The sequence below is a fragment of the Ctenopharyngodon idella genome, chromosome 23, assembly GCF_019924925.1.
Source record: "Ctenopharyngodon idella isolate HZGC_01 chromosome 23, HZGC01, whole genome shotgun sequence".
NCBI classification, from domain to species: Eukaryota; Metazoa; Chordata; class Actinopteri; order Cypriniformes; family Xenocyprididae; genus Ctenopharyngodon; species Ctenopharyngodon idella.
The window spans coordinates 14,851,858-14,867,443 of NC_067242.1; the positions used below are offsets into that span (position 1 = coordinate 14,851,858).

General features: G+C 34.5%; 1 protein-coding gene across 1 annotated transcript; it reads left to right on the forward strand.

Annotated features, from left to right (window-relative positions):
* Positions 1-81: 81 nt before the first annotated feature.
* Positions 82-15,582, forward strand: pign (phosphatidylinositol glycan anchor biosynthesis, class N). Its single transcript, XM_051882990.1, has 29 exons — positions 82-363; positions 525-776; positions 1,114-1,235; positions 1,319-1,417; positions 1,499-1,605; positions 2,610-2,734; positions 3,024-3,154; positions 3,409-3,525; positions 3,676-3,716; positions 3,802-3,861; positions 3,978-4,070; positions 4,148-4,203; positions 5,059-5,137; positions 5,234-5,416; positions 5,559-5,698; positions 6,987-7,086; positions 7,234-7,326; positions 7,416-7,507; positions 7,670-7,775; positions 10,039-10,147; positions 10,939-11,041; positions 11,779-11,881; positions 12,110-12,196; positions 12,285-12,340; positions 13,859-13,934; positions 14,058-14,131; positions 14,629-14,671; positions 14,764-14,816; positions 14,959-15,582. Exons 2-29 carry the CDS (start codon positions 550-552, stop codon positions 15,080-15,082), a joined length of 2,799 nt encoding a protein of 932 aa, XP_051738950.1. The 5' UTR covers positions 82-363; positions 525-549; the 3' UTR covers positions 15,083-15,582.
* The last annotated feature ends 4 nt before the right edge of the window (positions 15,583-15,586 follow it).

The window sequence follows — 15,586 nt, forward strand, 5'->3', positions numbered from 1 at the left end:
TCTATCATTTGAGAGAGAGAGAGAGAGAGAGAGAGAGAGAGAGAGAGAGAGCGCAACTACATTTCCCAATATGCATTGCGCATATTTCCAGTTCAAAGGTTACCAATACAAGGAAGTAAAGAAAAGTTCTCAGTTAATCTGCTTACAAAATATTTGGTTTAGCAGGTCAAAAGCCAAGTTGGTCGCCATACATATAACAGAACCTTAAAACAAGATTATGACGCGTTTTGTTTAGAGGCTGTGTTGTCTCAGACTCATGGTCACTCATGCTCTGCCGGGTGCTTTCATTGACAGTACTGATGTGCTGTACACCTTAGATTAAGCTACTTTATGATTCTGTTTCTATCTGAAGTTTGCAAAAAGGTAAGAATAATTTTTATTCAATTCATACTCAATTCACTATTTAGTCCTTTTGAATGTACAGTCATGTTAATATGTAAAATCTTTTAAGGCAAAACATCACAACAGAATGTATTTCAAATGTCCAACTTTTTGCTTGTCTTCCTTTCCTTTTTCTAAAAAAGTGCCCCAGGTCTGACAGCAGACAAAATGAAGATGATGACATTCTTCATTGTGGGACTCATTGTCCATGTAGTCTTCTTTCTCTCAATATTTGACATCTATTTCACGTCCCCTCTTGTCCATGGAATGACACCACAACGTGTCCATCTGGCCCCTCCGGCCAAGCGCTTGGTGCTCTTTGTGGCAGATGGTCTAAGAGCCGACAGTCTCTTTAAGCCAGACGACAATGGGACAGTCAGGGCTCCTTACCTAAGGTGATGAACATGGGATAATCTTTGTCCTGTTTATAGTTCAGTAGCTTCTTTTTGTGATTAAATGCTTATTTGTCAAAATAGGGTTAGGGTTCACCATCCTTCATTATTGCATATAGAAAGAGTCAGAAAATCTCTAATCTGCCATTGAATGTCTGCCTCAAAATAAAATAATTTTACATCTATCTATCTATATACACACACACACACACACACACACACATAAATCTGCTGTATTACAATAAATACAGTTTATGCCTTATTGTTTTATTTGTTTATTGTGTTCTTTATGGTGTATAAATAGATGTAACTTGTGCTTCCTATTGTTTCCTGTCATAAGGAGTGTGATTGAAGAGGGCGGCACATGGGGAGTGTCACACACGCGAGTCCCTACAGAATCACGGCCAGGTCATGTGGCTCTACTAGCGGGCTTTTATGAGGACGTTAGTGCTGTTGCCAAGGGTAAGCAGTCATACATGTGTTTGTGTATAACCTATATGTGTGTAAACTTAATAATGTGTCTCACATCATCTCTGTGTTTACAGGCTGGAAGGAGAATCCGGTGGAGTTTGATTCTGTTTTTAATGAGAGCAGACATACCTGGTGTTGGGGCAGCCCTGACATATTACCAATGTTTGCTAAAGGTATAACCACACACCTGTGAGTAGATATATGGGAGTATAATGACCTTATGTGGTAGCTTTACTAGCATGTGTGTTTTGTAGGAGCCACTGGAGACCATGTGTACACTCACACGTACCCACCAGAGCGGGAGGATTTTGCCTCCACTGATGCTTCCAGACTTGATACATGGGTATTTGATGAAGTGAAGGTAGATACTTAATGTGCTTTTATGCAGTCGCTTTTGATGAATGAAACGTAAAGAAGCCCTGCACAACTGTTATTTCAATGCAATGTCTGTTATACTTATTAGAGCATTGCCCAGCATTTAGGAATCTGCTGTTTGAAAAAAAAAAAAAAAAAAAAATATATATATATATATATATATATATATATATAAAATATATATATATAATATATATAATATATACACACACACACATTTTTATTCATATTTTTAATTAGCCTTTATTTTTATATTTTTAGTTTTCATGTTACGTTTAGTTTAATTTTTACTAATTTCATTATGCGCTTTTGTCATTTTATTATTATTTTTTTAAATATTGCTATTTAGGTTTCATTTATTTTTATTTCAGTTTTAGTTTTAGTTTAGTTTTATTTCCAGTTAATAATTTTAGTGCTCAATTTAAACTTATTTCAATTTATTGCCAAGGCAACATTTCTAATTTAGTTATTTAATATTGAATTATTTAATCTAATTTATTTATTTAATATTTAATTTAATATTTATATTTTATTTTATTTCAGCTTTATTTCAATTAACAGAAATGTTTTAATAGTTAACGTTAACGTTAATAACCCTGATATTCATACATACAAACATACATACTACCGTTCAAAAGTTTGTGGCTGCATTTATTTGATCTAAATACAGTAGTAAATACAGTCATACTCTGAAATATTATTACAATTTAAAATTTATTTATTTCAATTGTAAAATATTTTAAAATGTAATTTATTCCTGTGATGGCAAAGCTGTATTTTCAGCATCATTACTCCAGTCTTCAGTGTCACATGATTTTTTTTTTTTTACTGCACCCAAACATTTGAATTGTGTGTATATATATATATATATATATATATATATATATATATATAACATTATATAACAATACAATAAGACCCTAAAATCTTGTAATAAAGAATAATAGAATATGATTGTTAATTGTCTTATTTGTTTCCTTTTTTGTTAAGGATTTTCTCAGTGTAGCCAAAAGCAATGAAACTCTGCTGAATAAGTTACATGAAGAACAGAATGTGTTTTTCCTTCATCTGTTGGGGATAGACACCAATGGCCATGCCCACAGGCCCATGTCAAAGTAAGCAAAATTTATTTCACCACATAAAATATTGCAAAGTGATTAACAACACCTTTTCCTATTATCTGTTTTATTTTATTATATTATGTAAAGCCACCTTGAAACCATGTTTGTTGTAAAAAGTGCAAGATAAATTGAATTGTATTGTAGGATAATGCAATGAGATACATGAATATATGGAAATGCATATATTCAAATCACCTGGACATCAGGTTTACCACTAGGTGGAGCTACTACCATTGTCCAATTCTCAAATTTAATATTTTCTTTGGGATTTCTGTGCTTATAGGGAATATCTAGAGAACATTGGCCTGGTTGATGCTGGTGTCGCTGAAATTGTCACTGTGATGGACGACTTTTATGGGCACGATGGAAAAACAGCTTATGTTTTTACGTCTGACCATGGCATGACAAATTGGGGTAAAACATCTCTCTGACCTAGTCTTTATAACTTTAAAGCTTTATAAATCTGTGACAGGAAAACTTTGTTAGAAAAGATTAATAAATGACTTTTATCCCTCTGAACAAAGTCATCTTTTTAAGGATGAAATAACATAAGTGTTATTTTATATTTTGCCTGATTTATGTTAAGTTGAAGTCAGCATTTTGTGTAAAAGAATATTTATCACTTATAAATGTCTGTACACTACAGTATATGAGTATGTGTTTTATAGGATCTCACGGTGCGGGACATCCATCAGAGACGCTGACTCCACTGGTGGCATGGGGCGCTGGGGTTCAAACGGCACAACGGGAGGGCTCTCAAAAATATGATGATAATTATTTAAAAGGTTTGTTTAATGGCCCTTAGTTGTCTAACACCACTTCATCTCCATCCTCTTCTAAGCAAATTAGTCAAGTATTTCAAATATCATTTCAGGCATCATTAAACAGCAGAATTGATTTAGTCAATATTTCTTCTAACCCTTCTTTTGTTTCAGAATGGGGGTTAGAAACATACAAGAGAGTGGATGTCAATCAAGTGAGATTTTCTGTCTCGCTTAATTTTGAAATGTCTATAAATGATTGAAGCATTGCTAATCTGTTTTTTTTTTATGGTTTTGCAGGCTGATATTGCTCCACTAATGTCATCTCTTATAGGAGTTCCCTTTCCTCTAAACTCTGTGGTGAGCATGTTTTTCAGAGCTTTCAGATCCCCAGATTAAATAATAAAATATCACACTTCTACACAGATATACATACACTGGTTATATTATCTTCTGAAGCATTTGTTGCTTTACAGGGTGTCTTACCGCTGAATTACCTGAATAACAGCCAGCACTTTAAGGCCGAGAGCATGTATTCAAATGCTGTTCAGATCTTGGAGCAGTTCAGGGTAAAATACAGGACATTTTGGTTTATTCTCTCCTTTTTTATTTGAAATAACCAGCTATCTTGTGTTTATTAAATCAGGTGAAAATGGCACAGAAGAAAGAAACAACAGTATCCTTTCTGTTTACACCCTACCAGTGAGTAAAAGTCAATGCTTAATGAGACATATAATGAAAAAACTTATTTTTTTAAATAAAAAGGCTTGAATATAACATTCACCCGGCAATTCAGAAATTGTCATGGTATTGATGTCAAAATCATGAGCACATTTATATGACTGCCATTTCTGATAAACCACAATGTGAACTATATTATTAGTTTTCAGATGTGAACTGGTTAGCCAGTCATATCAGAAGTAATTTACATAAACGTAAAAAACCTTAAAGGTACAGTAGGAGGGGGAAATTGTCATGTTAAAGGGTTAGTTCACCCAAAAATGAAATTTCTGTCATTAATTACTCACCCTCATGTCATTCCAAACCCGTAAGACTTTCGTTTATCTTCGGAACACAAATTAAGATATTTTTGATGAGATCCGAGAGGTTTCTAAACCGCCCATAGGCAGCAACGTCATTGCACCTTTAAAGGCCCAGAAAGGTAGTAAAAACATTGTTAAAATAGTCCATGTGATTATAGTGGTTCGGCCTTAATGTTATGAAGCGACGAGAATACTTTTTGTGCACAAAAACAAAACCATGTGTGGTTCAGACACAAATTTGTGTTGTGTTTAATTTGTGTTCTGAAGATGAACGCAGGTCTTACTGGTTTGGAATGACATGAAGGTGAGTAATTAAAGACAAACATTTCATTTTTGGGTGAACTAACCCTTTAACTAACCCTTTAAATTAAATTTCACTGATATTATGACTGGACAAAAATGTTAATTATTCATTAAACAATGTTCAGTCCTCAAATTTAATTGGCTAAGCAGTTTTCTGGTATACAGCTGGCAAGGTCAGATCACTTTGTGAGATTCTCCTTTTTGCTTCTAGGCCTCTGACTGACTCTAAACAGATGGATTTTGTGCGTCAGGCAAGAGATTTGATCAAGAAAGGACAGTTTAATGAAGCAGTAAGTGTTGATTGGTCATGTCCAAACTGACTCGTTGATTATCTTTATTTCATTTTGCAATATCTCTCCTCTCCTCTCTTTTCTTTTTTCCTCCAGATCCATTATTGTGAAGATCTGATAGCCCAGGCCATGGAAGGCTTGTCTTATTATCACACGTATGATCGGTTCTTCCTGGGCAGCAGTGTTGTTCTGGGTTTTATTGGTTGGACCTCTTATGTGGTTTTGTTCATCCTGAAGACCCATGCTAGCCTACGCAAACCTCCATCTAACATGCATATGGTAAGCAAGAGATGTTGTATTTCAACATGCAGCTTGTTGTGATTACAGATCATGATCATTGAACTAATATTAGGGTTAGTGTTTATTGGTGTAAAAAGGTGTGAGATGTGTCACATCCTTTATGTGTTTTGTGGTGTTCTAGGTAACAGAAAGGAATCTAGGCCAGGCGTTTCTATGTATAGGTCTGCTTGTGGCTCTGTTCTTGTTGGTCCAGTCGAGTCCTTGGACCTACTACATCTACTGCTTGCTCCCTGTGCCCGTGTGGCACTCCGTCATGAGGGAGTAAGTTACTTATCCCTGCTTTGTTAGGACTCACTTTATAAGTGGTTCTCATCTAGTTTTGCTTCAGGACCCAGATTATTATTACCAGCATTAAAACTATCCCAGGTGAAAAAAAGTACATTTCAATAATGTACTTAAAGTGCTCTACTTTCCCGCACTAATTTTGTACTTAATATACTAAAAATTCTTCTTTAGTACTTCTTAAGATAATCTTAAGAACATCTAAGTGTACTCAACTGTGCTATTTTGAGACACCATGAAATATGAACTAAAATGTGCTTTTAATATACTATCTCTGTATTTAAAAAATATATTTAGTTACCACTTGTAGTACACTATGGGTTCAAATGTACTATAAGTAGTATCTAAATACATTTTTTAAATACAGAGATAGTATATTAAAAGCACATTTTAGTTCATATTTCATGGTGTCTCAAAATAGTACATTTGAGTACACTTAGATGTTCAACCTTCAGTTATATACTAGTTACCCATTAAAAGTATGTTGACCCGATTCCTGGGGAGACTCGATTTCTAACCATGTGTATGGTGTGGGAGTGGCATAGGTTAGTTGTCACAACGAGCGAGAAAGGTTGACACGGACCAGCTAAATCTCAAACCTCACAAAAATCTCAAACCATCACCTGTTTAAAAAAAGAGCCAAACAGAGGAGAGTCTGCTGGCAAAAAGAGAACGGGTCAGAGCTCGTAATAAAACAACATTGGCTTGGCTTTAAAAAAAAAAAAAGCGAAAACTGAGGGATTTGAAATGTTGTAAAAGTGATGCACAGATGGCATATTTATTACTCAACAGTGGTGTAAGGTATTCTATTGAACAGGCAAGTTGCCATATGTAGCTCTCTAACAGAGTTCATTGTAATATATTATCTATTATGTGGGGTTGTATTCATCTGCACAGATTAATTGTTAGATGAAGGCAAATATATCTAAATATAACAATACAGGAGAAAAGAGCATTCACAACTAAATCCAGTATCAATCAATATATATCCAATATTGACAGATACCAATAAATTATTTAAAATTTTGTCTGAAAGTGTAATCTATAGTGTAAATTAATACATGTAAATTAACTAGACAGGATAAAACAATATGCAGAATTATTCACGATAGAGAGGACAAATTGGAAAATGGACTTGTTTCACAAAAAAATGTAAATGTTTTGAAAATCTGCATTTATTAATCACATTTAAATGTGTAAAATGTTATTCCAGGTCTGTTTGTCCTTACTTGACTTTAAGAGTTTGTGTGTTTTCTCTCTGTCACAGATTTGAAACTCTTGCTGGTCTGATTCGTTCGATCCCCTCATTACCACTCAGCAAATGCTTTGGATATTTTTTGCTGGTTACATTCGGAATTGAGTTACTAGTAAGTGCTTGCTTAACTGTGTGCTAGACATGAAGTCTGGTATCGTCAAATATGCTTGATTTTTGAGTGTAAGAACTTTTTAGCACTGTAGTAAATTAGGTTTTGACTCTTTCACTTCTCTAATTTCCTGTGTGTTTTTTTTTTTAGGTCATGAGTTTTTTCTATCGGGCCATGTTGACCTTGGGGCTGGTGGTGCTGGCGCTGTGGCCTATGGTTTCTGGCCTCTATACAAAAGCAAAGGTAAGGTCACCCCCTCAAGGCCTGCTCTGATATGAGGTTTGAAAGGTGTGTTTTTGAGGTCTTGTTTTTGTTCTTTTTTTCTGCTGTAGTTCAGGTCACTGAGCTGGATGTTTAGCTGTCTCTTTCTGGCTGTGTTTCCACTGTTGCCTGTGGTGGGACGGGAACCCAACGTTAACTATGTGTGAGCACTCTTTGTTCACTTACTGATCCCAGGACTTTCATATACAATCTTTTGTGTTAATTTTCTTCTTTTAAACTGTTAAACACATGTATACTCTCTTATCGGTGATGCTGAATGACATCAGGAAGGTTTATCTTCTAAATTTGATGTGTTGTACTGCAGAATTTGTGCTGCAGTGCTGACCCTCTTCAACTTGTCCTCATACCTTTGGTCATCATGGAGAGGCTCTCCTGTGATGCGAAGGGATCGTCAGCTGTTCATCTGCCAGGTCATTCCCAAACTTCTTTCACCTAAAATATTTACTTGAAGAACCCCCTGAGATTTAGCTTAATATTTTAATAATTTAACAACTCATTTGCATGTTAACTGTTCTTTGATGTTGGTTAATGATCATATGTCATGCAGGTAAACATATTAATATATATAATAGAAATAGAAATATTTACCCGGTTTCACAGAAGGCTTAAAGGGTTAGTTCACCCAAAAATGAAATTTCTGTCATTTATTACTCACCCTCATGTCGTTCCACACCCGTAAGACCTTCGTTCGTCTTCGGAACACAAATTACAGTTTCTTGATTATTACGCGACAATGAGAGTATAGTTCCTAGCCATATCGGCCTAGAAAAATCGCAACTTTTCATTTTCCTTCGGCCTTAGTACACGATGTAACTACAGAAGAGTCAAGTTTTAAATAGGAAAAATATCGAAACTCTTTGGTCATTTTTGAGCGAGATGCTAATGGTCTAATCAGATTCAATGATCTATGCTAAGCTATGCTAAAAGTGCTACCGCCAGACCCAGAGATCGGCTGAATGGATTCGAAAACGGTAAAACTCAACTGTTTAACTCTAGGGGAGTTGAAAATGTAGCCTATTTTCAAAAATAGTGGCGTGTTCCTTTAAGCCTAGTCCCAGATTAGAATGCATGTTTGAGCTGTTTTAACTAAAGGCAACTTGACATACAGTATCTTAAAATATGTCACTGCCATTGTTTTGACTCAAGATGTATACCAGTAATGTTTTTTTTTTTTCTAAGGCATGTTTATAAAAGCTACTTAAATGCCCTAATTGAACTAAAGCCTAATTCTGGCTTAATCTAAACCCTGTTTGTGGAACTATGCCTTAAGGCCTGTTACACCAAGAATGATAACTATAAAGATAGCTATAACGATAACTATATTTGCGTTCACACCAATGAACGATAACGGTGTGTTTATTCTAAGCTCACGTGCTGCGGTTTTGAAGTGTGTACATGTTTTTGCTGTTCTTGTTGCATTTACACGGCTAACCAACAGATGTCCTCAGCATGCTATGTTTCAAGTGAATAGCTAGTGTAATCTAACAGTGAATTTAGCTGGCGAAGTCAATATAGTGGAATAAAAACAACACCTAGTCTTTTTCACTGCAACTTCAAAGGAAGCAAGACAATGTTGTTGAAACTAGCGCTGGATATCTATGGTAATTTTATATTACACTGTTTGCTAGCCTAGCATCTCATCTTTCGACTTGTCAGACAGTGGTGGCTTTTTCTGGACCTCGGCAATTAACTTCTCCGCAATGTTGTCTGCCATTTTAAATGCGCGAGCCCTTAAATTAGAATGAATTTCGATTGGCTGTCAGTGTTTTATCGTTCAACAGCTGGAAAAAAATCGTTCTGAAAGTGATCCAAACGATATCGTTTCTCTGTATCGTTATTGTTATAGCTGTGGTGTGGACAGTGCTATTCTTTTATATTTAGAACGATTTTTAGAACTATATCTTTATCGTTATCTTTATAGTTACCATTCTTGGTGTGAACAGGCCTTTAATCTTTTTTAGATAGCATTTTGATTTGTTTTTATTTTTTAAAATCACCTACTTATTTTTATGGTTTAATTAATTACAGTTCTGTACGGTTCTGTAAAGAGCAGGTTCAGACGAGCTAGAGAAATACAGGACATGGCATGAGAACCAGGAAGTTAAGACAGTTGTCTCACTAAACGAACTAGGCTCACAGAACAAAACACAGGAAGAACAGAAGGGCTGTACAGTAAATAGGAAGTAATGACTTGACAAGATACACAAATACAATTTAGAAATAATAAGCTAATAAGAACATCTAAATAAGTGCCATTCAAGACCCAAAAGCACTACAAAAACATTAGAGGTTCATTCATACGGCCTCCATTATGGTTCTCAATGGTATGAAAGAAGTTCGACCTATTTTGCAGATGTAAACTGCAATTGATTGTCTATAATTTGTTATAGTATACACTGCATTTCCTTTTGCTGATTATCTCTGTGAAATTGCCTGAAATGTCTTGCAACCGCAGCAGATAGATTCAAGCATGTTCTGTATGTGTTTTGCTAGTAAAACCAAAAAGTAAAAATCAAAACATGAGTACTGTAAATGTTTACCATTTTACTTCCAAGACCATCATCTCTTGCTCGTTATCACAGTACAAAATAATAAAACCATCTAAATCGACACTTGATCTAAATGTAATCCAATTTAAACTTATCTGGGAAGCTTTTCTGCATGCATTTCCAGATGGTGCAGGTGGTGCTTTGTGCTTATACCCTGACCAGCACCCACTCCAGTCTGCAGCTGAAGCAAGGCCTGCCGCTCTTCAACCAGCTCGTTAGCTGGTTCACTCTAGGTTTGTCATCTCCATTCGCATGCTGCTCTATTACCGATATAGACTCTTTGAATTACAGTAAAGCGGTAGTTTGCTCAAAAATGAAAAAATTGTCATCATTTATTCACACTTATTTGTTTTCAAACCTCTTTCTTTGTTCTGTAGAACACAAATTAAGATATTTAGAAGAATGTTTTTTTTGTCCTTAAAATGGGGTCCAGTGTTCTTTTGGACCCCAAAATATCTTGTGTAGAAGAAAGGAAGTCATACAGGTTTGACACATTATCAAAGTTATTAAATGGTGTGAGGAAACCTTGACCTTAAGTTTTTTTCAGTGTTAATGGTAACACTTTACAATAAGGTTCATTGGTTAACCATTAGTTAATGTATTAACTAACATGAACTAACCATGAGCAATACATTTGTTACTGTATTTACTAATATTCGTTAACGTTAGTTAATGAAAATACAGTTGTTCATTGTTTGTTCATGTTAGTTCACAGTGCATTAACTAATGTTAACAAGATTTTAATAATGTATTAGTAAATGTTGAAATTAACATTAACAAAGATTAATAAATGCTGTATAAGTGCAGTTCATTATTAGTTCATGTTAACTAATGAACCTTATTGTAAAGTGTTACCGTGTTAATTTAAATACTTTCACATTACCCCAGCTTCATTTGCAGAGACAACTATAAATAAGCCAGTCCTGAGCAGTGATGCGTCTTTAACCAATGAATTGCACTTCTTGTTTTTTTCCATCCTGTTCGTACTTCATCCCCTATTCTCTCACACTTTTTTTTTTTTTAGTTTCCTCATTTTTGATACCATTGTTGAGTTCAACCAAGCTCTTTCAGAGACTGCTGAGTATCCTGGTGTCCTTGGTGTGTGTCTACCTTCTTCTGAGCACAGGGTAAAACCTACTGGCCCTCAGTCTAATGCCATCCTATCAGCAGTTTTTATGTGGCAGTGCCAAGCTTAACAGAAAATCAGCACGTTAGATTCAGTCAAATTCTTCTTTTGAGGTTGTCCATCTAAGGAAATGGAATTTGAAAGGAAACCACATAGTGCTTGCAGTTAAGTTGCAAAAGTTTTCAGCTCCGCAGCTGACTGGTATGAGACGGTTTCAGTTACAGACAATATATTCTAATAAATAATTATTTAAATTCATTAAGAATTAAATAATACACTACCGTTCAAAAGGTTGGAGTCAGTAAAAATAAAGTAAAAACAGTAATATTGTGAAATATTATTACAATTTAAAAAAAAAAAAAAGTTTTCTATTTTAAAAACAAACTTATATCTGTGATGGCAAAGCTAAATTTTTTAGCATCATTACTTGAGTCTTCAGTGTCACATGATCCTTCAGAAATCAATCTAATGTGTTGATTTGCTGCTCAAGAAACAATGGCTGTGTGTAATATATTTTTTTGTGGAAACCAAGACAAGATATTTTTTTTATCAGTAGTGTATATTCTTAAAACATTAATGTAATTTATTACATGATGTGCTGATTAATTGATGTGCAAATTGCTTTTTAAACATGTTATTTTACTATAATTTTGTGTTATTTTATTATAATTTATACTAAATGAACATTTCAAATTGAATTTAAAGCTCTTATTCTAATTTGGTTTGTGTTCTGTGAAGGTATGAGGCTCTTTTTCCTCCGGTGCTGTCATGGCTCATGTTTGCATGGATCAACATTGAGCAGGAAGCCATGACCACTCAAGAAAGTACATATCGAACTGAGGTAATGCTGTCTTTTCCTCTAACGGTGGATTCTTTAGGGGCTTCCTTTCAACCTTGATGAGAAATGTCCTCAAATATGTGGTTGAAGATTGCACCGTGTCAAGTTTTGTTTTTATTATCTTTTTAACCACTTCCATGGGTGAAATATATCTGTTCTCTATAAACTTACCACAAGAGTAGTACATTTTTTCTTTCTTTTTACTGATTGTACCGTTTCCTGTTTTCTCAGCTCTTCAGCATTGATTTTGCTGAAAATATTGACATTACCAAAATCAGGCAACTGAGACTGGATGACATTCGGAGATCTTACTTTTTTGCATCCTTTTGAACTACAGACTATTTGATTTGTGTCTTATGATTGTTGATATATTTTTAATGTTTACAGTCCTTAACTGTTTAACTAGGTGTTTTTCATAATAACTGCATTCTTTGGCTGCGGTAACATTGCCTCTATCAACAGGTAAGCTGTTTGAAGAAGAAAAGTGCTATAAAAGGGCTATAAAATAGATTTGAACATAATTATGAGTGTTGGGGGTAACACATTAGTTACATAATAACTTGAGTTACATAATCAGATTACTTTTTCAAGTAACTAGTAAAGTACCGCATTACTTTTAAATTTAAAACAGAATATCTAAATTACTTTTTCAAATAAGTAACACAAGTTACTTTGTTTTCCCATGTATTGTCTGACAGCTCTCCTGTCGCCATGTTGAGAGAAATTGAGAGTAAGTGCAGAGGCATTGTATGTACATGACGGTTATTGTAGTTCTAGAATAAATGTAAGCATTTGGTCATCTCACTTGCACAAAAATTATTCCTCAAAATGAATGAAAACCGTGAAATGCAATCTCAGAATGTTACACAAACCTGCAATAATTAAATATATTAAATTAAGCTAATATACTTTATGTATTTAATCTCACATTATTAACCAATGTCTTTGCTGCTGACCTGCGATGATCCAATTCAACCATACTAATAAGCAAAAATGACTTTAGATAAACATCACATTTGTGATCAGCCTGAAGCTTTTTCAATTCACTCTTGGTGTGAAAGGGCCTTTACATTTGCCAAAAATATAACTTTTTTGTTGTTATTAAACAGTGTTGGAGAAAGTTACTTTTAAAAGTAATGCATTATATTGTGTTACTCGGTAAAAAAAGTAACTAATTGCGTTAATTACTTTTTATGAAAAGTAATCCGTTACATTACTTTTGTGTTACTTTTTTTTCACCTAGGCTGGGCTTGCTTGTTTGTTTTTTTTTAATAACAACAAAAAAAAGTTCTAATTTTGGCAAATGTTAAGGCCCTTTCACACCAAAAGTGAAATGAATAAGCCTCAGACTGAAGGAAATGCATATTTACTCCTGTACAGCAGAGGGTGCAGCTCAAACAAACCTTTTGCTTGTGCTGCCAATCTGGATTAAAGAAGAATAGAATACAGAAGGAAGTTCAACACTCTTATTTCTAAATCTAATCTAAAGTATTTTTGCTTATTAGTATGGTTGAATTAGGCCATTGAAAGTCCACAGCGAAGATGAGTAAATGCATATTCACATTTAGTCTAGAACTACAATACCCATCATGTTCATACAGCACACACAACACCTCTGCACTTTATTTCTCTCAACATGGGGACAGGAGAGCTGTCAGTCAATAAATGCGAAAAAGTAACTTGCGTTACTTGTTTGAAAAAGTAACATTTTGTTGTAAATTTATAAAAGTAATGCATTACTTTACTAGTTGCTTGAAAAAGTAATCTGATTACGTAACTCAAGTTACTTGTAATGCATTACCCCAACACTGTTATTAAAAAACGAACAAGAAAGCCCCGCATTGTAACACATTACTTTCCATAAAAAGCAATTAACGCAATTAGTTACTTTTTTTAGGGAGTAATGCAATATTGTAACGGATTACTTTTAAAAGTAACTTTCCCCAACACTGATAATTATACCTTGATCCACCCTCACAGTTTTGACCCAGCCTCAGTGTACTGCTTTCTGACCGTCTTCAACCCTTTCATCATGGGCGGCCTGTTAATGTGGAAGGTATGGCACTTGCTCAACCTGAAGTTTCAAATTGATGCTGTTTTTTTTTATTATTTATTTATTTTTTTTTATTAATGCACAACTATGTTTTATGCAGCTTTCCACTGTTTCATCTTCTTTCAGGTTTTAATTCCATTTGTAATTGTGATGTGCACATTCGAAAGTATTCAAGTGTCAACGCAGCTCTCATCACGAAGGTACTTCGCATTTCAGAATAATTAGTACAGCAGGAAATCAGCAGGTCTTTCTCATTTTACACACTTATTATAGACTGACCGCTACTTAAAGCATGTGCTATATTTGGGCTCAAGCCCTTCACAGACACTTCCTTGTTCATCGGGGCTTTGGAATCAAGTGTATTTGATTAACAAATAAGCGAAGTCCAATTGTTTCTATAGAGCACCGTGGACATGCTGGAAAAAAATATGTAAACCATGGCCATGAATTAACAATTCGCTCCTATGACTTGCAAATACATCAGCATATTTCACTATTTAGTTCCCTCATTTGAAGTAAGTGGTGTGCAGGATATAATAAAAATTCCCTTGTTTTAGTTGAATCATTGAATCAAATGTCATGTGCAGGGTTCCATATGTTTCCTGCACAGGCAGAGCAAAAAATGTCTTTGTATATATAAAAAGTTTTTTATGGAATTATTTTGCATGTTCACATAAAATCTGCATTTGTTTTTTAGCCTTTTCCTCGTTGTGCTTGTTATCTCAGACTTGATGGCACTGGTAAGCTTAGCATAGAGAACAATAAATATTTTATTACTGCTTAAAGGGCTTCTTTTTTATTAATCGTTTATCAATCCATTCTTTTTCACCAGCATTTTTTTTTCTTAGTAAAAGATTATGGAAGCTGGCTTGACATAGGAACTAGGTGAGTTAACTGTTTTGTACTTCTTGTCTTAGCGTCCATCTTGTTAACCATGTGAAACACAAGCTCACTTTAGGTTTGCTTCTGTCATTGCATATGTGTACAGACTGCATAAATATGATAAAATGTTTCTTTTGTGTTGCAGTATTAGTCACTATGTCATTGTAATGTCCATGACCATCTTCCTCATGTTGCTGAGTGTCATGACGCACATTTTAACCTCCAAAAGAATCATCATTGGATGGAAACGAAAGATGCACTTTAGGTGACGACCTCATACCTGGACCTCCATCCTAATGTTTACAAGGTGCAAAAAATGAACATTCAACTGCACAATAACATGACTGATGTTCAGCATGGGGTCTTCCTGTTTCTGGGAATTTCTTAACATCAATATTACTTAAGACATATGACTCTGCATCTCAAACTGTAAGAGGAAGCCTCTGTTTGGTAAAACTAATAAGTTAGCTGTTTTTAAATACATATATATTGAATTTATAGGTATTTTAATTCTGGGACTTCAGGGGGGACAAACACCACAAGACAGGCACAGGTTAAAGGGAAAGTACTTGATTTTGTCTCTGTATATGTACTGTATGATTTATGCCAAAGGTGAGGAATGTTACTGTACTGATATGTCAGCTGATTTTGACTGGAATCTAATTATCAGATAGTATTATGCTACATGTGTAGTTTTATAATACTGTATTTTTAATATTTTTGTGTAAATTTGTAAAATTATTTATTTACAATAAACCTTTACATTAAGTGTC